Below are 27,320 nucleotides of genomic sequence, written 5' to 3' on the forward strand. Positions count from 1 at the left end.
CCCAAAAATCCAAGTAGTTGAACAGTGCCTAATTTTCATGAATCCAAAATGACCGCTTATACAGTGGTGAAATTATAGTTTGATCAGTCTCCGACATATAGTTCTTGAGTTATAGGCAAAAAAGTCAAAGGTGAAATTTTGAAATATGCTCCAATGTTAATCCAACTTGGTATGGTTTTAGCAAGATTTGATCAAATTTTACATTTCACCCCTGCATAAGCGGCCATTTTGGATTTATGCAAATTAGGTAATGTTCCACTACTTGGATTGTTTGGAACTTTTGATATGTTTTTGTGTGAGCTTTTGTTGCAATTAGTGGTGGGTGATGTTTTTAATTGACTATAGCCTATTACGTTTGAAGTCCAATCACTAATCTCGACATCTTTGTTATCTACTGAAAATTCTTATTAAACCCACAAGCCTCCGCACACTTTACAGTTTATCACTGTTCACTGTGGCCCCATCTCATTTCATAAACCATTTAGCAACAACACAGAGACCAGCAGCTAAGGAACACACAACCTAGACATACCACAATAGACCTTCACAGCCAGGATCGGCTCCCTAGTTTCATACGGGTTATCTGGACATTTAAAAGTTTCTATCTGGAAGAGTTTCAAGCTAACTCATTTATTTTATGACATGCAACCAAATATATAAACCACCTTAAATGTTTGTAATTTGTAATGGTAGTAATATTATCACTCGATGGAAGATATACCGGTACGTGAAATGGAACAATCCATAGCTCGCAACTGGCGTGATTATATTTTCAACCATCATGTTTGGCTATTGTAATTACACTTTGCTGAGGAGCATTTCCTATTATAGACACTGTCTGTGTAGACCTACATGATCTACCTGAGAAGAGGAACATCGAGCAAACCTGTAAGTACTTCATATGCATGAAGTTTTGAGTTAGGCTTTATAGAAAAAAGGGCGCCGGCTTCTCTGAACTCTTATCCTGTCGTGCTCCTCGGCACAATCTATAAAATAAATGACGTTGTCTGGCATACATGTAATGCTTAAACAATACAATGTTCAAATTTATTCCTAACTGTAATCTGCCAAATTCGTTGTGTTAGGGGGAAAATACCGTAGTAGTTTTTAATTACTTTACGATAAATTCCCCATTGCGTTTCACTGTTAAACAGTCGAGTGTCTCTTTAATTTCACCTAATTCGGCTTAAATTTGATAGAAAGTGTGCACTGTACAAGGTAGATATTTATCATGAATGTAATGTTTTTGTCATTTGTGGAATACATGTATAATGGAGTCAGAGTTGTCAATATTATTTCACAACAACAACAACAACAGCAACAACTACCAACATATTTTTTGGACAAATACTCGCTATCAAATGTGGTCAAACAATATTAATTCCTCCAACTACAAATATAATTTGAAAATTATATTATCGGTTGATGACTGAGCGAGTTTTGAAAAAAAAACGTGGTACAAAATTGCCACATGATCCTACTACACAGCAGCTGGTAAAAATAATGTTGATTATACTGAAGGAAACAAAAGCACTGAAACAAAAAAGTAATGATAAATGAAACAAAAGAACAAGTTGAAAGTACAGGGAAGGATTGAAACAAAAACAAGCCGCTTTATTAAAAATTGATTGAAGCCAATATTTTCTCTTTTTATTCCGCATGCTAGAATGCTTTCTTGGTGTATAGGCCAACTTTTCAAATTCAAATGCTTCCTTACAACTTTTCCTGTTGAGGAATCTTGGAACCCAACGTGTAATCAAATCTAAACAGGCATTCATTTGAAAATAATTGCGCTAGCTTTAAATTTCCCTGGGACCTACAACCCTGGACAAAAGTGTTGGAGTGAAATTAGTACGGTATTGCATATTGCAAATGAGCATCTGCCCTCCATCAATGTAGAATCCTGACATTTTGTTCATGTGCGCTCAGTAGTACCCAACATTGTAAGGTGGGACAGGGGAGGCTTGTGAGACCTAACGCTAAAGAAAGCGCCATGTCACCACTCTGAAAATAACGAAAATATGGCCATTGCACAGGTTCACAATTTTTTATTACAACTAATTTCGTCTAGTGTTGTAGCTGCCAGATTGTCAGGGTAGCTGATCCTGGTTGAATGGGAAACTATGCAAGTATTAAACAGTCAAGCAGTCAAGTTAGCTCAATCGTTAAGGCGTTCGACTATAGTGCGAGAGGTTGCGGGTTCGAACCCTGGCGGTGCCTATCTCGTGGAAAATTGAGTTAGCTTGAAATTCCCTTGGACAAGGAACTTACTGCTAATTGTCTCGTTGTAACCCGTACGAAACTCGGGGAGCTGATCCTGGTTGCGATGGTTATTTGTGGAATGTCTAGGGTGCTTGCTCTTGAAGCAGCAAAGTTCCTGATTTGTTGTTAAATGGGTTATGGAATGATGTGGGGCCGTAGTGGTCAGCGACAACCTGTAAAGTGTGCTGAGGCTTGTGAATCAACGTCTAGGCGTTGTGCCTGTGCGTAGCACACTATAAATAACTGCATCCCTGAAGGTTTTAAAATGTTTTATAAGATATGTCTTGGGCCACAATGGTCAGCAAAATCCTGTAAATGTGCAGAGGCCTGCGGGTTGGCATCGTGTAATATGAATCACAAAAATTGTATTTATTTATTTATGAAGCGCTCCACACAGGAAGATACTTTATGTGCGTAGTACAGTTGTAACAAAATATTTATACAATTTACAAAATAGTATAAGGCAAACATGTCACTTATTGATTGTATTGAATTTTACTTGGTCGTCAAGGTAATTTTTTAAGCTATTGCATAAGCTTTGTTTCAATAAAATCAATGGTATACAAGCGAATACCGGCGTGCTGGCCTAGTGGTTAGAGCGTCCGCCTCACGATCGGGAGGTCGCGGGTTCGAATCCCGGCCGGGCCATACCAAAGGCTTTAAAAATGGTGCCTACTGCCTTCTTGCCAGGTGTTCGGCATTGAAAGAATGGAGTAGGGAAAGTTAAACACATGGCTACCCGTGGGCTAACCCCCTGCTGTAGCTTTTCTGCTTGCAGACATGTGGCCTAGGGTTATGAAATGGAGATAGGGGCCGCCCAATGGGCCGAAAGGCTTGGAAAGGATTTAACTAACTTTAACTTTATACAAGCGAAGATATGGTCAGTTGTGTAAATTAGTCCTAAAACAGAGTGGGCCACTTTCGTGTCTTTGTGTAGCGGAAGTGACTGAATTGAGTTGAATCATGAACCATCTGGTCGGTGCTCTTAATATGGGTAATTTAAAACAATGAGGCATTTGAAGTGGTATTATAATTTATGATTTTAAAATAAATACCATATTATTTATTTACTAATGTCAGTTAAGTAAAGAAAAAACATGAAAACCCTTTGCTTTTGTTCTGAGATCTTTGACGATAAGCATGAAAATTCGTTTTACGCGGTATAAACTAATCGTGCGAAATTGGCAAAAAAATGGGTTGATCCTTCATGTAATTATTTTGTGTAGGCCCCTAAGCCAATCCAAACCCTAATCCTAATCCTAACCCTAACCTTAATCCTAATCCTAATCATAACCCTAATGCTAACCCTAATCCTAACCCTAATCCTAAACTAACCCAAATCCTAACCTTAACCCTAACCCTAATTTCGTGTAAAATTACATGAAGGAGTAACCAAAAAGTGGCCCAACTCGGGCAAATGAGTAAAATCGGGCATAGCGTTTGAACCTAAACTAGGAAAGACACTAAGTAAAGTTTTTCTGTTAGTCAAGATATTAGAGAGATTGCGATTTCCAAACGTATCGGACGTACGTTGATCTTTTCAAAATCACTCTCCTGTATCGAAGCGAGGTCACGTATTTAGCCAGTTTTGAAGATTTTCCACGTGCGAAATAAACGTAGATATATCGTTGAAAATGCACAAAATTTGTCCATTTTACAATATGTTAAAGACAGTCAATGATAATGAACATACAAAGAAAAGTCTAATTACTATTATGATCCTTTTTGTTTGTAACAAATCATTATAATAAAGGTACACCGATGTGTTGAAAATCGACTATTTTATGCGCGATGTCCATACGCAGAGATTGCCCATTAAAATGTTTGTGATACTTTGCGTACAAAAAAATGACATTGCGATTTCCCATTTTGGATTCCAACGTAGTATAAAACGCAGATGCTACGTGATTATGCATTCTAATTTTTGGATAAGACATTTTTCATTCTTATAACCAACTATTTAATTAAAGTAACACAAAAAAGTGAAAATTATAGCAAAATTTCGGCATATACTCAAGATTTTGAATGCTTAGACTTGTTCAAAGTCTGTGATTTTTGTGACTCGATTGTCAGAAAACATGCCGAAAATGCATGTTTTTGGCTCTTTTTTCAAAGAAATTAGTAAATTAGTGACCTTTTTCTTTTATCTCCAGTTAGGGAGTGTTCATAAATACTTTGGTGGGGTGGAAAATATGGGGGGGGGGGTCAAAAAATTTTTGGGTCCTAAAAAGGGGGATAAAAAAAAATTCAGTCCTTAATAGGGGGAGCTCCCGTACAGGAAAGAGTTGCTGGCATTGGTATTTTTACAAACCCCAATGGGTAATACTTCCATTACAAATAGATTCATCCATGTGTTTCTTCAGCTGAATAACCAGTTACGGGACATCGGGCCCTTTCAGGCTACTGTCTGGGTACATGTACAGGAAAAAGTGTGTAAACCCCAATCATGCTAATTATGGGTAATAGTTCTAATGCAAAAAGATTCACCCATGTATCTCTTCAGCTGAATAAATCACTTCGGGCCTTTAAGGCAACTGTCTTTGCCCCCTACAGAAAAAAGTTGCTGTCATTGGTATTTTTTAGACCTCAATGTGCAATAATTCCAATTCAAAAAGATAAAAAGATCCACTCACGTGTCTATGTTTCTTCAGTTGAATAACAAGTTATGGGATATATTGGGCCCTTTGAGGCTATTGTCTGGGCCCATGTACAGGAAAAGGTTGTTGTCATTGGTATTTTGTTGACCCCCATGTGCAAAATGTCCAATTCAAAAAAATCCACACACGTGTCTCTTCAGCTGAATAACAAGTTATGGGATATCGGGCCCCTTGAGGCTACTGTATGGGGCCCCGTACAGGAAAAAGCTGCTGTCCTTTGTATTTTGGTAATCCCCAATGGGTAATAGTTCAAATTCAAAAAGATTCATCCATGTGTCTCTTCAGCTGAATAAGCAGTTATGGGGCATCGGGCCCTTTGAAGCTACTGTCTGGGCCCCCGTACAGGAAAAAGTTGCTGTCATGTAGTGTCATTAGTATTTTTGAAATCCCTAATGGGTAATAGTTGCAATGCAAAAAGATTCATCCATTACTTCCTTCAGCTGAATAACCTGTTATGGGGCATCGGACCCTTTAAGGCTACTGTCTAGACCCCCGTACAGGAAAAAGTTGCTGTCATTGGTATTTTTGTGTACTCCAATGTGTAATAGTTCCAATGCAAAAAGATTTATCCATGTCTTCCTTCAGCTGAATAACCTGTTATGGGGCATTGGGCCCTTTGAGGCTACTGTCTGGGCCCTCGTACAGGAAAAAGTTGCTGTCATTGGTATTTTTGTAAACCCCAATGTGTAATAGTTCCAATGCAAAAAGATTTATCTATGTGTTCCTTCAGCTGAATAACCTGTTATGGGGCATCGGGCCCCTTGAGGCTACTGTCTGGACCCCCGTACAGGAAAAAGTTGCTGTCATTGGTATTTTTGTAAACCCCAATGGATAATAGTTCCAATGCAAAAAGATTCATCCATGTCTCTCTTCAGCTGAATAAATCAGCTATGGGACATTGGGCCCTTTGAGGCTACTGTCTGGGCCCCTGTACAGGAAAAAGTTGCTGTCATTGGTATTTGTGTGCACCCTAATGTGTAATAGTTCCAATGCAAAAAGATTCGTCCTTGTCTCTCTTCAGCTGAATAACATCATATGGGCGGGCCCCTTTGGGGCTACTGTCTGGGCCCCCGTACAGGCCAAAATTGCTGAATAAATGCCCCCTATTTTGTGACCCCCATGCTGCCCGTACAGGCTGTGACCCGGCAGCAATATGGAATATTGAATCTATTGGGCCTATAATAACATAACCAGGCCATCAAACCTTTTGTCTCTTCTCAGCTGAATAAATCGGCTGGGCTCCTAGTCTAATATATCAAATGTGAAAGCAACAATTTGGACCATAAACCCACACATGCTAGCTGCGTCTCGCACGTACCAATACACCTCCGAAACCCTTTCAAAGTATCCTCGCAAATAAAAAGTATTTCAAATAGCTTTAAATAAATCATTGAAAATTTTAGGAGCCTGGCATAAACGGAGAATATTAAAATTAATTAAAAAATTTAACGACGTGTAATGAAAACAATAAGATACAAAGCAATCGTACCCTTCTTTTATCCAAATCTCATTATCATTACCATTTTAGTTTGTCATAGACAAGATGAGAATATTATATTTTATCAATTAATTAAAAGGGTATTTCGTGATTCACAGCATCACCCCCCCCACACTTTTCTAAGAAAAAGTTGAGATTTTTATATACATGGAAACCTCTGGTTACATAATGTTTATGTACAAAAAATTCTTGCAGATTAAATCATTTTGTAAAGATATCGTGAAATTTGAATTTCGTGACCAGAACGAAATTACAACACATTGTCTATGGAGTGGTGTAATACACATGATCATGCATAACTCGCAAACGCAAAATCGGAATCAAACGAAATTTTGGGAATAAGCTTTTTTCGTGGATATCTACTGAAAAATGTCATAAAAAGAGGATGCTATCACGAAATACTCCTTAAAGTAAATTTATTTTTGCAATCGTTAGTATCACAAAGCCAATGCAAAATGTTATCAAGCCTATTAATGAGGCAAATTTGCATACTACTATTAATGAGATTTTACAAAAAGAATGGTATAACATTGCTCTTGTATTGTATTGTTTTTAGTAAAAATTCAAATAATAATATTTGGGAACCATATGCCCAAATTTGATAGGTATAATTTAATCATATGAATCGTGAATGTAACTGATATTTTTTGCTTCATAATAAAGCATATCACAGCTTGCAAGATTTAGGAATTCAAAAGTATTCTTAAAATATTTTCGATATTTTATAATTACCTATTACATGTAGTACTCTATGTGTTGCTATAATGCATGAATATTAAAATTAATTAAAAAAATTAACGACGTGTAATGAAAACAATAAGATACAAAGCAATCGTACCCTTCTTTTATCCAAATCTCATTATCATTACCATTTTAGTTTGTCATAGACAAGATGAGAATATTATATTTTATCAATTAATTAAAAGGGTATTTCGTGATTCACAGCATCACCCCCCCCACACTTTTCTAAGAAAAAGTTGAGATTTTTATATACATGGAAACCTCTGGTTACATAATGTTTATGTACAAAAAATTCTTGCAGATTAAATCATTTTGTAAAGATATCGTGAAATTTGAATTTCGTGACCAGAACGAAAGTAGAGCGCAGTGTCTATGGAGTGGTGTAATACACATGATCATGCATAACTCGCAAACGCAAAATCGGAATCAAACGAAATTTTGGGAATAAGCTTTTTTCGTGGATATCTACTGAAAAATGTCATAAAAAGAGGATGCTATCACGAAATACTCCTTAAAGTAAATTTATTTTTGCAATCGTTAGTATCACAAAGCCAATGCAAAATGTTATCAAGCCTATTAATGAGGCAAATTTGCATACTACTATTAATGAGATTTTACAAAAAGAATGGTATAACATTGCTCTTGTATTGTATTGTTTTTAGTAAAAATTCAAATAATAATATTTGGGAACCATATGCCCAAATTTGATAGGTATAATTTAATCATATGAATCGTGAATATAACTGATATTTTTTGCTTCATAATAAAGCATATCACAGCTTGCAAGATTTAGGAATTCAAAAGTATTCTTCAAATATTTTCGATATTTTATAATTACCTATTACATGTAGTACTCTATGTGTTGCTTTTATGCAGAAACAAACATCACCAAAGGCAATTCTGATGGAAAAACGCACAAAAGCATCAATATCTACCAAGAAACGTTTCAAAACGTAAAAGAGGGGTGTTACGAGTCGTACTGACTCAAGGCCAAAATCGCCTTTTACCCGAACTCACACGAATGCATAACACAATACACTGTTTGATTAAGCTAACAAAATCTAAGTCTTTAATTGAAAACAAAGTATGCTTGGTACATATAACAACAATATTGCAATACAATAAAAGCACACAATTACAGTTTTATTCTATCAGTACTTAACCAGCGGTCTTCTTGTTGGTGATCCTAGAGTTCTTGCAATGTTAATGTTCTGGACGACAGATGTAATACCGTAAAACCCCGTCTACAAGCATATAGTGTGCTTCTGATGAAAGCTACATTAATCCAGTCGCCATTATGGAGTTTGAGCAAATAAATTACGGATCCAAGCATATACAAACAAGTATTATTTTAAGACCGATCAATTGTATTGGCATATTAACGCTTGCTTCGAATTAATTAAGCTTTTATAAAAAAAACACTATATATGCTTGTAAACGGGGTTTTACGGTATATCCTTATTCACTTGTCCTGCGAAAATCAGCGAAGTCCAGTGTACACTTGCGTTTATAAATATCCTTGCGTACGAAATCCTCACACGAAAATTATGCTGCTTTCTCCCATTATCTTCTTGCGCTGCTTTCTCCACAATATATCTCCTTGCGATGCTTTCTCCAAATATGGTGTTTCCTTCACCAATCACTCTTTTCCCAGGACACAGGTTTCTTTAACACAGCTCCGCTGTTTTTGACAGATGCGTGGCCTTCACAAACCCAGCAAACTCCAGCAATTCGACAGAAGAACTTTAATCCTTTGATGAGGAAGAGCACATTTGTTTGCTCGCAATCTCCTTCGTTGCTGTATTAAAATAGCTCAATTATTGGCTATATAAACTGGTTAAAATATACTTCTTTTTTGAAGCACGAAGACCATCACACACATGTGGAGTCTACAATCTCCCATGACATTCTGTAATCAGCAAACCCAAGCTCTCACATTTTTATACTCCAGAAAACCCAAGATCTATTAATAAACCATCACTTCATTCACATCTTCACAGATGATGCAAGCTTGGGATTTCCCAAGATTAATTATACACATTACATCTCATTCTCATTACATCACTTCCTGGAGGTTTTTCTCTATATGGTGCAATAATGCTGAACTGGGGATTTCCAAGTTCCAAATATTGATCTGACTTTGTTTACAATAATTTGGGGGGAATTCCAAAATGACTTTCCACACCATTATCTTGCACGTACAAGGGAGTTTCCCATCTCATGACATACTTTCAGATTGTAAACAAAGGGCACATCACAGGGGCCAAAGTTTAAAAAATCTTTCATGTGTGGCTTTTCACCCCTTTTTAAAACTTGGCCCATTTATCAAAGTTTCTAAAGACCCATACAAAGCCATCTATACTTGTTGGTATTCTTAGTTGTCAGTGTTTATTTCGCAGAGTAAATGAATTAATGCGTGGTTGAAGTTTTTCCGTATAGACGTTATAATGTATTTTGATTTAAGAAAATGTTTTTGATAATACATTGCCTACGTCATATTGCACCGCTTTCGAACAGTCATAAAACTATAAGTGCAAATTATTGCATGTAAAAATTATGACCCGTTCTTCATGTTATTACGACTTTACTCAATGGGACCAAGTTTAAAAAAGGGTGAAAAGCCACACAGGAAAGATTTTTAAAACTGTGGCCCCTTTTTTACGCTTTGAAACGTTTTTCGGTAGATTGATACTTTGCCTATAAGCTCCTATAAATCCCAAATTTCTGTAGATAAGGACCTATTCATTTGCCTCAGATGCACAAGCCCAAGCCTGGCACAAGAAGTGCATGTGGCGGAAAGTGCTCATACCACTCGCATTATATCTTGTAATTGTTCATGTGTGTTTCATGTTGCATCATACATGTAGTGAAGTGTATTTGGATGGGGAATATTAAAATGATTTTAAATAAAATGATTTTAAAAGCTATAATGATAACCTGAAATTCACCACAAAGAAAATATCTTGAAATGGTTTCCCAGTTTGCTGGTTTTTTTTCTGTATTGCTCATTCATTGTGTGAATGAGACTTGTAGCATACATGTATATACGGTATGCTGATATAATATGCTGAAAAAGTCATGATATATGGATGTAGTGATCTTTAATCTACCAAAATATATGTTTTTTGGCAACTATAATATTTGGGGAGCACAAAGATACAATTAAGTTTAAGCCCCATGTTAAGTCAAAATTTTAGTCAAAATCAAAAGCGGGCTGTTTGAATTAGGCAGAGACTCAGTAGCCTGCGCTTACTGTTAATTTTTCAATCACTATGCCCTCTATCGACCTAGATTAGATTAGATCAGATTTATAGTCTTTATTCCAGCCGACTTGTTCTCCTTCATGACGAATGAGCACAATCCAGTTTGGAACCGAGACTAGCAATATTTAACACTGTATTAACGTACGTAAAAACGCACGGTCTACGTGCTGCGTTTGGAACATCGCAATATCTCTATTACTAATTCTACTGCAAGTCTACGGTACTAAAGCAAAAACGCAATTGCGAATCGTGAAAGTCGATTTTACGCGATGCAAGCTTGATATGCGCGAAAATGTCAAAAGTGGCCCAACTCTTTTCTGGACGATTAGTTAATGATCATAGCGTTTTTGTAAAGCGACCAAGTAAAGTTTTTCTGTTTGCCAAGATGTTACTGATTCCACTGCATATAATAGTGTTGCCATGATCTCTTTTTATTTTTTCCTGAGAAGCCAAATTAGAATTGTATAATTTTTATTGATACAGTTTATTGCATACAGGAAGGTAGGCCTAGAAAGGGATGTAGAAAGTGATTTCTTCCGCAGGAGCAAAGCTTTTCTATCCTCTTTTTATGTCTTTACTTAGTAGACTAGAGTTACGCGGATATGATGCATTAAGTGGTATATGTATTTTTTCTGCGTCTTCTTAAGGTACCCCGGTGTGTTGAAATAAATAGAGAGTGGCGAGTTTACAAAATGAGGCAGGGAATGTATAACATGCATAAATGTTATACATTCTTCTACAAACAGAATAATGATTCAGTAAAGGACAGACTACCCGGAAAAGGCAGATTCTTTTGTTGTTGTTTTTCAACAAAATTTAATATTGTCTTTATAGCTTAGTGCTGATTTTATGGTGAAAATATAAATTGCGTTTGTTTATAATGGTCAGAGATACTACCCATAAGAACAGTCATATGGAGTTATTTGTTTATTGGGCGCCATATTATCGTCAAAGTTTACGAATTTTGACTTTAATCAAATTATATTTTTTGCGGTTATTCTTCTACAGGGTGAGTAAAAAAAAGTGCAATAAAGCAAATAATCGATATTTTTGTAAGAACCAAGTTGAACTTTCCCTTGAAAATTTCTATAAATGCCACATTCAATAGTCACCTTCTGTGAATGAAGTGACTTGCTACTACCGTTTAATTTTTATGAGTCTTTTTGCTGCGATACCCAATTTCATTATTTGTCCACGAGGTACCATGTATTTTGAATGAGAGCACATGCACGATAAAGGCACCAGCTCTTAAACTGACTTTAACTTAGGTTGTTTTTTGTGTTATTTTAATTTCTTTCTTTTTTTCTGTTCAAACAAACTTTCTAATATCACTTTAAGTCCTTCATACCTCCCTCGACTCCAGCTCCAACCATATTTTTTAATCCCAATATGTCCAACGTACTGGATACTTTGGAATTCACTCCACTTCATTTGCGCGCATTTCATTTCGACATTTAAAAAACCCGCCTACAAATTTATATGTTTTTGATAGAGAATAAACATCTTTAAAGTAAAGGGAAAATGAAAATAACAACAAATTATGTTTCTTCTCCTTAAACAAGACCAAGGGCAACGACACTTTGGGTGCTCCATTTTATTTCAATGCCAATGAGGTTAAGAAAATGGCAGTTGTTCCAAATCTACCTTACACAGAGTGGGCTGACATTCAACTTTTAGATGTCTCTTGGACAAACATTAATATTGGGTATCGCTATGATATGTGTCATAAAAACAAAACGGTAAATGCTAATCCCATGATTTTTTTTTATTTATAAAATGTTTTAAATCCTAAAAGGTTCAACTCGGTTCTTAAGAATGGATTCTTTTCTCTATTGCACTTTTTTTACTCACCCTGTAGGAATAGGTGTAATTAAATAACAGACGACTACCTGCAGGAAAATTCGCTTAGCTTTTATTTGGCGCCAATTGTGTATACATTTTTTTAAATAGTTTACTTACTATAGTTTGATCAGCTCGTAATAGGCGGGAAATGTTAGGCTTTTATCACTACGCCGAAAAGTAGACCCACGTTAAGAATGTTATTAGTTGACCTGTCTGGTCTATATTTTGTGTGTTAAAGAAAGAAGGACTTGAATTAGTAATTTGTGATGCTTCTAGCGAGATGTCACAAGGCAATTCTCAAAATAATATATTATACCCCGAAGTATGAAAATAAATAACGACTAGAGAGTTTACGAAACGACGAAGGGGTGTATCAGTAGGCATGTCACAGTGGCTGCACAATACTTCTGCCACACTGTGCATGCAAGCATAACAGTAAATTGAAAAGCGCGCGCATGAAAGTTGTTCAATTTTGGCAAACATCCATGCCGAAAAATTAATTTCCTCATATGTGCTATTTATCACAATTGTTTGAATTTTTGATATATGGTGTGTAAACCCTTTCTGTGACTACCATCGGGTTTTTTTAAAATAAATATTGCTTCGTTTAAGAGCTACTACCTATTTTTATGGATTGTTGAAGATCCTCATAAATCAATAAATATAGGCCTTTTGAAAAATCAAGATCTACCACCATTTAGCTGAAATACTAATCTTTCTAAGCATGTAAATTATTTCCGTCGACAACGAATGGCACACTTGAGGAAAACGATTTGAAACAAACCATTTTTTTTTTTTTTTTTAAGTTAGTAATATTCCAAACCACAATAGTTCTAAGCCATTGTGTGTGTCCAAGGCCACACCATTTTGTATACGCGGTATAATAGAGGGCTGTTCCGTTTACCGTTTCTCTTCCCATGTTAATCCAGATAACAAAATGTTAATTTAAAGTCTCATTGCAAATGAATTTTTATTTTTACTTTTCGGATTTGGCTTTGAGCAATGGTGACACATACCGTATTAACAAAAAAAAGGAAAATTCTATTCCAGACACCGTCAAAATGTCAAAGTTTATTTTTTTGTATTATATTAAAGTAATTAACTGCAGATTCTTTACTCAACATCATAACAGGTTCATACTTGACAAATTCATGATGAATGAAAAGACTTTCATTAAACATCGAAAAAACCAAAATTACTCATGCCTAATTTACATAATAATATCATGAATACATAATTAGCTGTAATAAGCTAATTTGCATAATTGATTACTTTTGTGTATTTTTTTGTTATCAATTGAAAGAACTTTGTATACATGTTTGTGAAAAAACCGCACCCTGATATCATGTACGGTTTTCTTTTGGCATCAATTTTGCATATTAATTAGCTGAACTTAGTCATTTTTTCAACTTTTATTTGTCTGCAGATTGGCCGGAATTGCTAAAATAGTATATTTGGTTAATTTATTATAATTATTCAATGATAGATTTTTTAATTTTGTTTTCTTTGACGAAGTAAAAAAGATAGGCAATTAACCTGTGATACTTAAATTAACGTTGCTTTTTCAAGCAAGTGTCCAAATAAACCTTCAAAATCTCGAAATGTGCCAATTTTGTCATTATAGCAATTTGTGGCAGATTTGCATTCCATTTATGAGCATCTTAAAATTGACACTACGTCACAATGCATTGACCGATTTCAATTCGGTTTTTGTTTTTGATGCTTTAATAAAGGTCATTCATGTAGAAACATTAAATAACGTGTTTCTGCTGCCCTTATTTTTGAGGTGATATACCTAGTATAAGGCATGCAACATTGCTGAAGAGAGAGGCATTCCGCAAACTGTAAGTTGAATATTGATCTATATCCTATGTACTTTACATGAAATAAGTAAGATTATGCTAATTAACATGATTAAAGGGATGGAAGGTGTCACTTGTGGAGACATCATGCGCATATTCTAGTGCTTACAATGGCGGAAAGACGGAAATCCGTTTGAATGCAGAGACAAAAAACAACAACTTTAGTCCACAATATGTCCAGATGCCTTTAAAATGGTCGCCAAATAGTTTAATCGGTTTCTGCAAGGTATCAGGAAAATGGTAATACGGAATACCTTGAAAGACCTTTCATTTGGAAGCTGGTAATTTCTTCCTTTCGACAGATCCATGAATCATTCTCCCACCACCGTTTTTCTGATACCTTGCAGAAACCAATTAAACAATTTAGAGACAGTTGCAATGCCATCAAGAAATTTTGGGCGAGTTTCTCTACAGGAGTCTTAGTAAGCCTTAGTCTTAAGGTAGCCTTGAGGCTATTAAGCCTAGCCCGCAGCACTCGAAGCACGAGTCTTAACTGTAGCCGGATTTCTTAAACGCAAATTCAACCTGGTCTTGCTTGACAACCGCGTCTCTTTACTACCAGCGATTTAATTATATGTATATGCAGTTGGTGGTAGATGTGCATAAGCTACCCTCTGCATAAGCTAAGCACCGGGTAAATGCACGATTTTTGAGACCAAATTTTACGCATCAGTTTTAGAAAATTCGCGATTTGTCCATAATACTCCCAAAATACGCACCTTTCCCTTTTTGGGCGGGTGCGGCGTGCGGCACCCGCCCTGTATTCTCTGACTATTGACCTACTTTCTCACATGCCGCAGTGTTGAGAAAATATTCGTGCCGGTTATATCCCAAACACCCACAGAGGTGATAGTTTACGGCGAGTTTTGTAATTATTACTTGATTTTGATATGTTAGTAATACGATAAAGTCGTCATAGGCAGTAATGTGTTTGTATTAAAAGAAATAACAAAAATAATTATTTAAGTAATAGAAATACTATTTGGAAATTGCAGCAAGATTTGCAGATGTTTTTATTTGAACAGTACCAGTTCGCCAGTTTTGCTAGTTTTCCTAATCTTTGGGCTAAATTAATAGCATCGTGAAGGTCATATATATCATTTTATACTGATAGCTTCGGCATGTACTTAAATACAGCTTGTATGTGCATTGTGTTCAGTGTGTACATATATAAGCTATTTACTTTTCAAATCTTGTGACAAATAGTGCTGCTTGTATAAGGTATTATAGACAAATTATTAAAATGCATGTGCACGTACCAATAGAAATGGCCCAGGTTGAATAAAATAAATAAACATATGAATGAATATTTTATTCCCTGGATTATTTTTGTTGGGACAAAATAATGATATAGTTTGACGCTTTGAAATACAGTTATGTTAATCATAATAAAGTTACAAAGTTAAAAGATAATATCGAAATATTGTAAAATCAAACTTTTCCCCTCATAAGTTGTATCAAAACAACATATTGAGGAAATTATTAAATATGACAGATTTTTAAACTTTGATATGGAAAGATACCCCAGCCCTGTTGTCTCACCAGAGAAGATGAGCAGAAGTCTTTCTATCTGATGATTAAAAAAACTCTAGGTATGATTACGAAAATGTTTTAAATAACTATTATCTACAAAAGTTTTATAACAATGTTTTATATAAAATGTTAACATAAAACGTCTTCTGTTATGATGTGAAGGGTTAATATAAAAACAGGGAAAATCTGTTCCAACTGACCAGCAGAGAACAAAGGATGAGCAATAGATAAGATTAAAATCAAGGAAAATATGACACACCCTCCAATGGGGGAATAACAAACGTATAAACGTATAAAGTTAAAAACCCTTTTAACTTTGTTTATACGTTTTGTGTTATTCCCCCATTGGAAATCGATGTTGTGTCATATTTTCCCTGTTCTTAATTGTGAACTTGACTTACTCATTCTTTCATTTCTCTTGACAATTTTTCATTTGCCCGCCCTATTCCTTTTAAAGGAATTTTTATTTGTCTTACGCGGCGGAGAGATGAATTCATTAATAATTTAAGGCCTACAGTATATTTTCTTTACTTTTTTCTGCATGGATTGTATTGCAGATCGCCATGGATTCTCTCAATTTTAGTGAAAATTTTTCGTTTTTTGGATTAATACTTTAAAAATTAATATCTCAGAAATATCTTAAAATTTGCGACCGAACCTAAAATTCGCGATTGTACCCAAAATTCGTGAATTTCGGCATTTTTGCGGATCGCGAATTCTCCCGGTGCTTAGCATAAGCTGTTGTCCTTCACGGTTTACCGTACTAACAAGGTTGCCGTCTCGTTATCGCAATGTTACCAGCGCAAAGACTAGCCTAGACCCGCAATCTTGTGCTAGGGCTTATACCGTACGCAAGTTGATGCAAGACTATTTTTTCTGTTTTTGTGTCTTTTATGTATCATTTTATTTCCACTTGACTTTATTATGAGTCATGCCTGTATGAATGATTCATCTATGCATTTTACTCATTATTTTTTCTTTGCATCCCAAAAAGGGTAAAACTGTAAGCCTAATAGGAAAGGAAACTGTGATTCCCCTAAAAAGTAAAGCAAAAAATCGTTTCAGACTTCAAACAAATTATTCGAATGTTTGTAAAACATTATATAGGGATATTTTTGGTGCAAAAACATAACATAACATTACTTGACAACCATCGTGCTATCTACTGCTGATATTTTCATGTTCTATTTGCGAATTTAGCATGAGTACTTTATATCAAGAAAACAAAATAAATGTTTACTGGTTTTCTCAGATCTCACATGAAGTTATCTGTTGGTAATGTATTTATAATTATTTAAGTAGAAGATATATCTATATTATATGCATCTCATCCGTAAATTCTGTTTTAATAATGCATGCATTATTGCATCGTATCAAATATATATCTTTACCAATTTGTTGGCCGTTAGGTTCAAGCATATCAGTAAGCCTTAAGGTGGTACTACACACGTTGCTCCAAAAGAAAATTCATCATTCAAAATATCTCGAATTTCTCATGAAATACGAGCTTTCAAACACAACGGTTACACATGAAATGTAGAGATGGATTATCAGTTCTGATATGATAAAGAGAGATTTTCGATGGTATTATCCCAGAAAAAATATACAACATCTCTGAATGCCCCTTTAATATCTAAACACAAGGCATCAAATTCCTAAACGAAAGGCGTTTTCAGTTAAGCCTGGTCTTACGACCTCGAGCCTTGAGGCTAGATAAGCCAACTGCTAAGCCACCCGTCGAGAAATTCGCCCTTTGTGGACATACGTTTCTTCGTTTCTGCATTCAAACTGATTTCCGTGTTAGCGCCATTGTAAGCACTGGAATATGTGCATGATGTCACCACAGATTAGTACCTTCTACAATCTGTGATGTCACCAGAGGTGACACCTCCATCCCATTTATTAGCATAATCTTACTTATTTTAGCAAAGAACATTTCCATCCAGTACGTCATGTGAAATCGACAGGATATTTGATCAATATTCAACGTACAGGTTTTTTTTCAGTGTTGCAATACTTTCGTGTAATGTGTGTATATTTATCTACAAAAATAATTGTTTACTCTTTTTATGTATTCTTGCGATATAGTAATAAATAAATACTCGGAAATAAAAAGAGGAAAAAAATCACACGCCATTTTAAACCGAATCCACAAGTCATAAATAACATAACTGGCATGTCAAATTCCTAATACATTTGGGGAGCTTTGGTACAGCTGATTAAATATTGCTTAAAATGTTTTAAAAAAATATTGTCATTGCGATTAGAATATATTTGGTATTATTAAACATTTAAGTAAAACATTTCAAACAATATTGTCCGAATATAAAAAATAGGTTAGAGTTCAGCCAAGATGTGTCCACATTGCATTAGTAATTTAATGCCGATAGCGCATGTTATTTTTCTCGTTTTTTAAATGGTTTAGAACTGGAAGAGCCTTTATTTAACTAAAGCTGCAAAACAGTGATTCGTTGTGTTACGAGATCCTATCTGGAATGAAGTTGACAATCATTTTCGTCTTCTCTGTATCTGCCTTGTTATTGGAGCAGAAATGCAGTGCTTTTAGAGCAGTAAAGAGAGGTAGGTACATACATTAGCTACTGAATTGATGGTTTGACAGAAATTAGTAACGGAAATATATTTTGAAAGCCATTATCAGGTGAATAACCTATTAAAACGAGACTAATAATGGTAGATTTACAAGATCCTGGAATCCTATATTAACCTTTTCGGTAAAATCTCATATGACTTTGCGAGTAGACTTGCGTCATTTAACGTCACGCCGACTTGCACATCAGCGTGACGTCAAATGACGACATAATTATTAGGTATAATCGCAAAGGCTTATGAGATGTACCAAAAAGGTCAATTGTATTTTTTCTCTATGTAGGCTTTTGATGATATAGGCTCACGTTTACGACGGCTATTTATGCTACATACTGAGGTGTTCAACGGGATCGCTTTCGGATATAACAGAACAAGTCGGGCAATTATATATAAAGACCGGGTTATAATCCCAGGATTATAATCTATAATTCGACGTTTTTGCTGGCGATTTTCGTTGCGACAGATGCCAATTTTCAACCCTCCGCTACGACTTTCTGTTCTAGGCCTTGAATTTTTGTTCAAGCGACAAGCTTTGTTCTACGCTTTATTCTCCTTCTCAACGTTTTTCTGCAGAGGACAAATTGTAGCCACTGCGGAAGTTGCTAGTAGCAACTTATATGCATTGTCTGCCGACTTTAACCTAGCTTTGACAATCGTAGAATCGTAGGCAGCTGTCGATAATCATATTCATTAATCAGTCAATTGATTTAATCAAAAGTAATCGATTCATTTATTTTCAGATGAGTGGGTTGATTCCATCAATACCCCCGAGCTGATAGCACTCGCCGAACAAAGTATGACAGGATTCGAGGGTGCAGTAGCTAAAGGAAACGTTGACATGATATTGAAATTCCACTCCAGTGATTTCATTTACATTAAACCAAGGCGGGATGTAGCTCATGGATCTGAGGGTAAGTTCGGTTCGATCGTCCGTCAGTAGAGAGGTTGCGATTTCCAAACGCCGTGATCATACGCCCGTCTATCTATTCAGCCTTGATTTAATTTAATTTTTCAAATTTTACAAATTCGGCTAAAAATACATCAAAAAGCAAAGTAAAATTACGCAATACATACAAAAGGAAACAAAAGTAAAAATAGACCCAATGGGCTAGCCAGGAAGAGTCAGAAGCATCAAGACACTGTCACCAAAAGGTGTGACTCCTCCAACCCATTGGGGCAATTACATAAAAAGATATACTATTGCCCTGTTTAAACACATGTGTACATCCACATGACAAGGATGCACCCGCCAGCCATCACACGTGTCTCCCCCACCCACCAGCCAGGAACAAAAACCAGACCCATGCCACGTGGAGGCCACTCCAAATCATCCCCAAGCCACATTGCCTACATGAAGGAATACAGAAAACATTTCCAAACCAGGCAACCTGGGGACGACCCCAGGCGACCGGGACCCGGGACGAGTCCGGCATCCTCCCAAGGCTAACAAATGAAAAGAGACACATGCAGCAGCCGACAAGCCCACCCTCCCGATATGGATGTACACATTATTACATTATTACAAATGGAAATCTGCTCAGTGACCCCTACCTATCAGACACATGGATTTTACCCCCCCCCCCTCCTCCCCGGCCCACCTGAACCCAACCAAACCACCCAGGAACACCCCACTCCCACCCACCAGACCAACACAGGCCATGAAGACGGATAAAGTAGGTCACTGAGCAGAAAACCGAGACAACAAAATTTAAGAGTCCTGCTCTTCAGTACTATTATTTACTAAATAAGTTTTCAAATGTTTTTTAAAAGACTTTGTGCCCATGTACAAGATGAAATGATCCTTAACAGAATTGGGCAAACCAGCCCACAGGCGAGGGAAATTTACAGCAATGGTAAATTTGAAACTGTCAGTTTTGGGTGTGATATTATGATTAAAAACTAAGTTTTCTGAGTGACGTACGCCTGTCTATCTATTCAGCCGGGATCTTACGCCCGTCTATCTATTCAGCCGTGATCGTACGCCCGTCTATCTATTCAGCCGTGATCGTACGCCCGTCTATCTATTCAGCCGTGATCGTACGCCCGTCTACCTATTCAGCCGTGATCGTACGCCCGTCTATCTATTCAGCCGTGATCGTACGCCCGTCTATCTATTCAGCCGTGATCGTACGCCCGTCTATCTATTCAGCCGGGATCGTACGCCCGTCTATCTATTCAGCCGGGATCGTACGCCCGTCTATCTATTCAGCCGGGATCGTACGCCCGTCTATCTATTCAGCCGTGATCGTACGCCCGTCTACATACATACATACATACAAATTATTTATGACACGCTGTTTCATAGATATCACAGCGTGTGTGATGATACACTATATAATAAATAACAAACAAAAATAAAAGCAAGCAAATAATATGGAACAAGAGAAAATCATTGTGTGAAAAGGTGTGTTTTAAGTCCTTTCTTAAACATTTGAAGTGATGGCACAGAACGCAGAGCAGGTGGTAAAGTGTTCCACAACCGAGGAGCAACATATGCGAATGATCTGTCGGCAGCAGATTGAAGAGTGCGAGGTGTGTAAGTTTGTTCAGTGAGTCTAGTAGTGTCAGTTGAAGATCGTAAGCCAGTTCGTGCAGGTGAGTACAGAGACAAGTTGCAGGCAAGGTATGATGGAGCAAAGCCATTTAGGCACTTGAAAACAATGACAAGGATTTTGAATGTTATTCTGTTCTTGATAGTAAGCCAGTGGAGCTCTTTGATGAACGGTGTTGCATGATCACGCTTCTTTGCACAGAAAATTAGTTTTGCCGCCCAATTTTGCAGTCTCTGAAGTCTCGCGATGTCAGTTGTATTTGCTCCAAGTAGAACTGCATTTGCATAGTCGAGACGAGATAGAATTAACGACCTAACGATGTGGTGGCACGTGTCTCTGTCTAAGAACCGGCGTATACGTGTTATGTTACGAAGATGGTAAGTGACATTACTACACAAGCTTGTAATGTGGGTTGACATGGAAAGCTGACCATCAATTCTATCTATTCAGCCGTGATCGTACGCCCGTCTATCTATTCAGCCGTGATCGTACGCCCGTCTATCTATTCAGCCGTGATCGTACGCCCGTCTATCTATTCAGCCGTGATCGTACGCCCGTCTATCAATTCAGCAGTGATCGTACGCCCGTCTATCTATTCAGCCGTGATCGTACGCCCGTCTATCTATTCAGCCGTGATCGTACACCCGTCTATCTATTCAGCCGTGATCGTACGCCCGTCTATCTATTCAGCCGGGATCGTACGCCCGTCTATCTATTCAGCCGTGATCGTACGCCCGTCTATCAATTCAGCAGTGATCGTACGCCCGTCTATCTATTCAGCCGTGATCGTACGCCCGTCTATCTATTCAGCCGTGATCGTACGCCCGTCTATCTATTCAGCCGTGATCGTACGCCCGTCTATCTATTCAGCCGTGATCGTACGCTCGTCTATCTATTCAGCCAGGATCGTACGCCCGTCTATCTATTCTCCTGTGTGAGTTCGCATATTTAGCCAGTTTGGAAGATTTGGCACGTAGAAATGAACGTCTTAGGGGTACACGATTTATTGTTGGCCGAAGCAGCCAAAAAAAAAAAAAGATTTTCATCATCAAAATCAATATATTATTAAAAGATAACACAAAAGCTTATTCTACAAATCATATACTTTGAAAACTTGCTTGATTTATTGTTGTTAATGACTTATGTACGTTTTACAAAAGTGTTGTTGTTTCAGCCCTCTTTACAACATCAACTAAAGAACCACAGAGCCTAGCTACACGAGTATATATTAAATTTTTGAATTCTGCACACTCGCTATGAAATGATCAATGCAAATTTTGCCAAAGCTCACTACCATTCGCAAGATGCTGTGAGCTACCAAATCGCAACAGTTTAAAATAGTTGTTAACCTTAACAAGGGTTTCCTTGAGCATGTTCAGGAAAACTATTGATTTATCTAATTCGCACTGCACGGACTATTATTATCACTACACGAACGTATCCGGAGGCAAGTTACAATAGCGCCTGGGGCATACAAAAACACGTTTTGGCCCTTATTTCCAAACAAAGTTATTAGCTATGTTTACTTTGCCAAACAGGATCATTTATGTACGTTTTATCACCCCCCAAAATAGTGCTATATTTTTCTGGAATCGCAAGTAGTTCGCGTCTCCACATTTGACTATTTTAGCACATAATTATCATCGTAAACATTAAGTAAAACTTTTAATGCTGCCAATGACTTTCCAGAGACCAGGGCTGTTTATGAAGATTGGTATAAAGATGGTGTGGATCGCTTTGATGTGAATCTCATTGACGTGGGAACTATGGGTCCAGATTACAAGTTTCAGCTCGTGTCCGGTACTGCCTACGATGAAACAGACACGGTCGTGGAAAGTGGAAAGTAAGTAACAATAAACGCAGTTGGGTGGAGGCACGGTGGCGCAGCGGTAAGGGCTCTACCTCGCAATCGGCAGGTTGCGAGTTCGAACCCCGGTGGTGCCATAGTGTTGTGTACTGGGACAGAGCGCTTTACCTCAGTTGCCTCTCTCTGTAATGGGGAGCTATTAGGAATATTGCCCATTGAGCGCAGCCCAAAGGTATTGGGCATTGTATGGCAGCTGACATATTCTATTTATAAACACGCACGTGACTCATGGGCACGATATACCAAGAGCAGCAAGCGTGAATATATTCTCATGCTATTGAAATGGATAGGAACTCTTTAGATAAATATCATCAAATTTAAGTATCAATTGAATTGTAAAATTATTACACACGGGGAGATTCCGAATTTGTAATATGTTATCAAAAACAACAAAGTATTTGCCGACGGAAAAATGTTTATCGACGGAAACGTTTCCAATAATATCACAGAGTTGAACAAAATAGACAATTTTGTTGCACAGTCTGCTGTTGTTTACCGCCTTTGCATCCAAATGTACAGGATGATCATCCGCTGTGTCGACGGTTACTTCTAGACCTCCTATATACAAGCTGCTATGGCAGCACGGAGGTGGTCGCGTGCGTATTTATAAATACGTATTTATAAATATAGTCGAAGCATACTGTTAAATAAGTCCATTTCTAGTTGAAACCCTTCACCTAACAAAAATTTCGAAGAAACTTTGAGTGTGTAATCTTGTCTTTTGCCTGTCTTTTATATAGGTATCTTATACTCTTCAGAAAAGAAGCTGGTGGTTTCAAGGCTTTCTTGAAAGCGGAGATTCTGGATTAGAATATCTATAATAAGTATATATAATAAAATCACTAAAATCATAAAAGTATTTGTAATAAGTACCACATATAGAAATACCAAAATGGGTAGGGAGTAAAATTATGATTTAAGTTTCGGGAGCTACTCCCTATTCCAGAAAAAGAGACCACTTATTTTTTGATTAAAAAAAAATGTTATCCTGCTTTTGCCAAGTGAAACATAGCATATGACAATCAAGCCCAAAGATTTGTACATAGTCTAATTTCAAGTTTAGAAAACACATTTTCTAATCTTTTTCATAGCCAATTAGCCTATCAAAAATAACATAGAATATTAACAGATATTAAGATTTTGAATGCTTAGATCGTAGAATTATGTGACTACATGTACATTATTTAAGAAAACATGAAAAATTGCATGTTTTCGGCCCATTTCCCTTCAAATTGCAACAATATTAAAATTAGACTTTTATTGCCAGTTAGAACTGACTAAAGGATTAGTATTTAGCTATGTTTCCTTTAGCAAAACAAGATAATATTTCTTTAATTCAAAAACAAATTACTGCTGTATTTTTCTGGAATCAAGAGCAATTGCATCGGATTATTTCATTTATTTATAGATTCGGATTTTGGTAATATAAAAGGGTTAAAAATAGTGTTAGGATAGTGTCCATTATTTAATTATACATGTAGATGATGTTAGTGTTGGGGTTGTGATAAGAACTGGGGGTGTTTCTTTTACACAAAATGGCTAGAGATATTTGACCGTACACCACGAATGAGCCGTACATGTCCTAAATTGTATTCTGAGTTACAGTGTAAACTGTGCATGAAGGTCGTATTGATATGTACCTCAAGTTAGTGCTACATGTATCTCAATTGGATAGCGCTAGTCAAATACCTTTTAAACCAATCAATAATCCTATTGTTGAAGAGGATAATAAGCTTCTACATATGTCTATAGAATTCTCAAATATCTCTAGGCTTTGTTTGCATTGGCTAAATCCTGTTCAAGTGGTGGGTTACAAAGCATTGTATTTGTCTATGTATGTATAACAACAATTAACAATGAAAGGACATTCCTGAACCTCGTTGACTTGGGGATGATTTGAAATGACCGCCAATTATGACTGTTTGATATTTATTACCAGCAATGTGGGAAAATAGACACATGTAGAACCGAAAAAGGTATACCATTTTGTTGAAGGAGCAAAGTTCAACAAACCATAACCCCGCTTCTGGATATCGTTTAGAGTCAAATGACATACCATTTTAAAGATTATGATATATATTTTCTAAACACGAAATTAAACAAAATTGACCGGGGTGGAATTTACGGCTCATTCGTGGTGTACGGTCACATACTAAGTATATGGTTACGATTGTTTGGCGCTCTTTATTCTAATATTAATGGCTACCGGAAAAACAACTTGATCTGTCCCTCATTTCAAATATATAGTTTTGGTTTCTCTTTTGTTCAGAAACCAAAAATCAAGGGATTAAAAAGTAGAGCTGATCTGGTCTGCAATCATAACACTATTATGCTGGGAGGACACAGTATAGGGTATATAACCCGAAGTATACAATAGCCTATTGTGCTAACATAATTATTATCATGATTGATATCGGAAATCTATCCCGCGGACGACAGTTGATGCTCTCTGTCGACGGTAGGTGGCATATTACACTCACGAGTTCTAGGCCTAGAAATCATATACATGCGCGTATATTGAAGGATGGGGTGGGGTGGGGATTTGTTTGTTTGTATGAAACATAAACGATGCATGGAGATGATTTGATTATGAATTAGTTTATTATCCCCGGAAGCACAACCCATGCCTCTTTAAGAGGGGGCTCCCCTCCCTATATACCCACATCTTCCCTAAATTACCCCTTCCTCCTCCTCCTCCCCTACATTCGATATCTTCATCTCGAGCTCTCCTCCCCTTCCCTTTCACTTCCAATGCTCTCTCTCATATGTTTCCCTCTCCCCCGGCCCATATCCCCCTTGCCCTCCAACCCCCCCCCCCACACACACACACATCACACAATCTCTTCTCCCCTCTATCTTCTACTTTTTGCAGTAAAAATTGCTTCAGTAAAAGTCATTAGGTTATTAGAGGTCATAATCATGGCCTTCCATCGATTCTGGTACATGGGATCAAGGACATGAATCGATTTTGTTTATAGCACCTATACAATTACAATAGTGGCCCTTTTGTAATGTCGAATGCAAATATTTCGATGGCCTATATATTTTCACAGTTAAATCAGCTTAGGCTATTTCGTAGTCTCAAGTCAATGCTTTCAAACTAAATCAATGCTTTCAAATGTAGACTGCTTTGTTCGACTTCTCTGCTCGTGAATATTGCACTGCGAAATTTAAACATTTCTTTGTATACTTAGATCAGGTAACTCGAAAATCCTGTAATTTTATTTGTCACACCACTTATAAGAAACTGAAACCAAAACCGAAACTACCTGTCACAAATGTTTAGTTTTAAACAAAAGGTAGAAACAATGAGTTCGATATCTTGTGATTCAAGTGGTTAGGCAGGACAATAGAAAACCACGTGACCAAAACCAAAACCAAAACTAAAACTCAATATTTGAAATGAGGCATTGTTAAATGAGATGTGCAATAACATCAGTGAAAGCAATCCTATTGCAGCTTAATAGGGTGAGTTGAAATGATTGGTACCGATACAACATACACGCATGTGACAGACTGAAATTTTGTCTATTATAATTTGAAACTTATAATGAAGAAAGCCCTTTTAGTTTGCAAATCAAGATCATGTGAAAAGACACACCAAAAACATCTTATATCATTGCAAATGAGGCTTATCTTGTACATGCCATAAGTGCCAAAGGAGGCGTCAAGAATTGCGCAACACTTATAGAACTCTACGATGGCTTCGAAATTGGTAGTTAGACTGAAATGGTCACTACACTTTAGTTACCTTAGAATTACCATTATCTTTTGAAATGACTAATTGCTCACATTCAAAATGTTTGAAAAGGATAAAACAAACTGCATCACATAAGCAGCTTAATTTATATTCTGGGTATTCCAAGATGACAGAAACAGTTAAGATTTGTTAAGATCATTTAAGCTCGCCCAGTATACTTCACTGAAATTGGATAATCTATGATTAAAATAAAGCAGCACGCATTTCTATAATATATGATACTAAAGTTACTATGCTTTGCACCTCTGATTATAATATATCTGTGATGTACAATATCTCAGAATACATAAGTAGATTTTCTATGCGTAGTATCTCACTGGTTTACAAAATCATTGTGATGTACAATATCAGAACACTAAAGTAGACCTTCCATGCTTTGAGCCTACATGGTTTACAAAATCCCCGTGATGCGCAATCTCAAAATGCAAAAGGAGGCCTACACTTTCCATGGTTTGGAGATCCCTAGTTCACAAAATTGTCGAGATGTTGGATTTTGATTTTAGATTCTCATGACTGTGTCGGTGAAGAATGAATGTAACTCCCCTCCCGTTGTGAGTACTAGCACACATTCTGTGGTACCAATGAGTCAGCCAGTTCAAAAGTGACTCGTAACTATTGTGAGCAAGGAAATTGCTTATTTTGTCTTTGTTTTATTACTCTTTCACGAGTTGGTATGTTGATTTACAGCCCACGTGGTTTATTGACCTTTATTATAATTAGTTTATTGTAATAGTCTAGGTTCTGGTTCTGGTTCTGGTTTGGTACTACCTAAAGCCCATGAAAGGGGTCAAACAAGTAGGTGGTGCTATTCTGCTGATCTTAGTTGTTGGTTGCATTGTAGTTTTGTAATACTGCTTCTTTGAATTTCTTCTTTTC

At 36.8% G+C, this 27,320-nt stretch overlaps 1 protein-coding gene across 1 annotated transcript; it reads left to right on the top strand.

The window, feature by feature from the left end:
• The first annotated feature begins 809 nt into the window (after positions 1–809).
• Positions 810–23,833, top strand: LOC140165463 (uncharacterized). Its single transcript, XM_072188756.1, has 5 exons — positions 810–888; positions 18,084–18,238; positions 19,006–19,176; positions 22,507–22,660; positions 23,425–23,833. Exons 2-5 carry the CDS (start codon positions 18,154–18,156, stop codon positions 23,492–23,494), a joined length of 480 nt encoding a protein of 159 aa, XP_072044857.1. The 5' UTR covers positions 810–888; positions 18,084–18,153; the 3' UTR covers positions 23,495–23,833.
• The last annotated feature ends 3,487 nt before the right edge of the window (positions 23,834–27,320 follow it).

Source organism: Amphiura filiformis, chromosome 1 (genome assembly GCF_039555335.1).
Source record: "Amphiura filiformis chromosome 1, Afil_fr2py, whole genome shotgun sequence".
NCBI lineage: Eukaryota > Metazoa > Echinodermata > Ophiuroidea > Amphilepidida > Amphiuridae > Amphiura > Amphiura filiformis.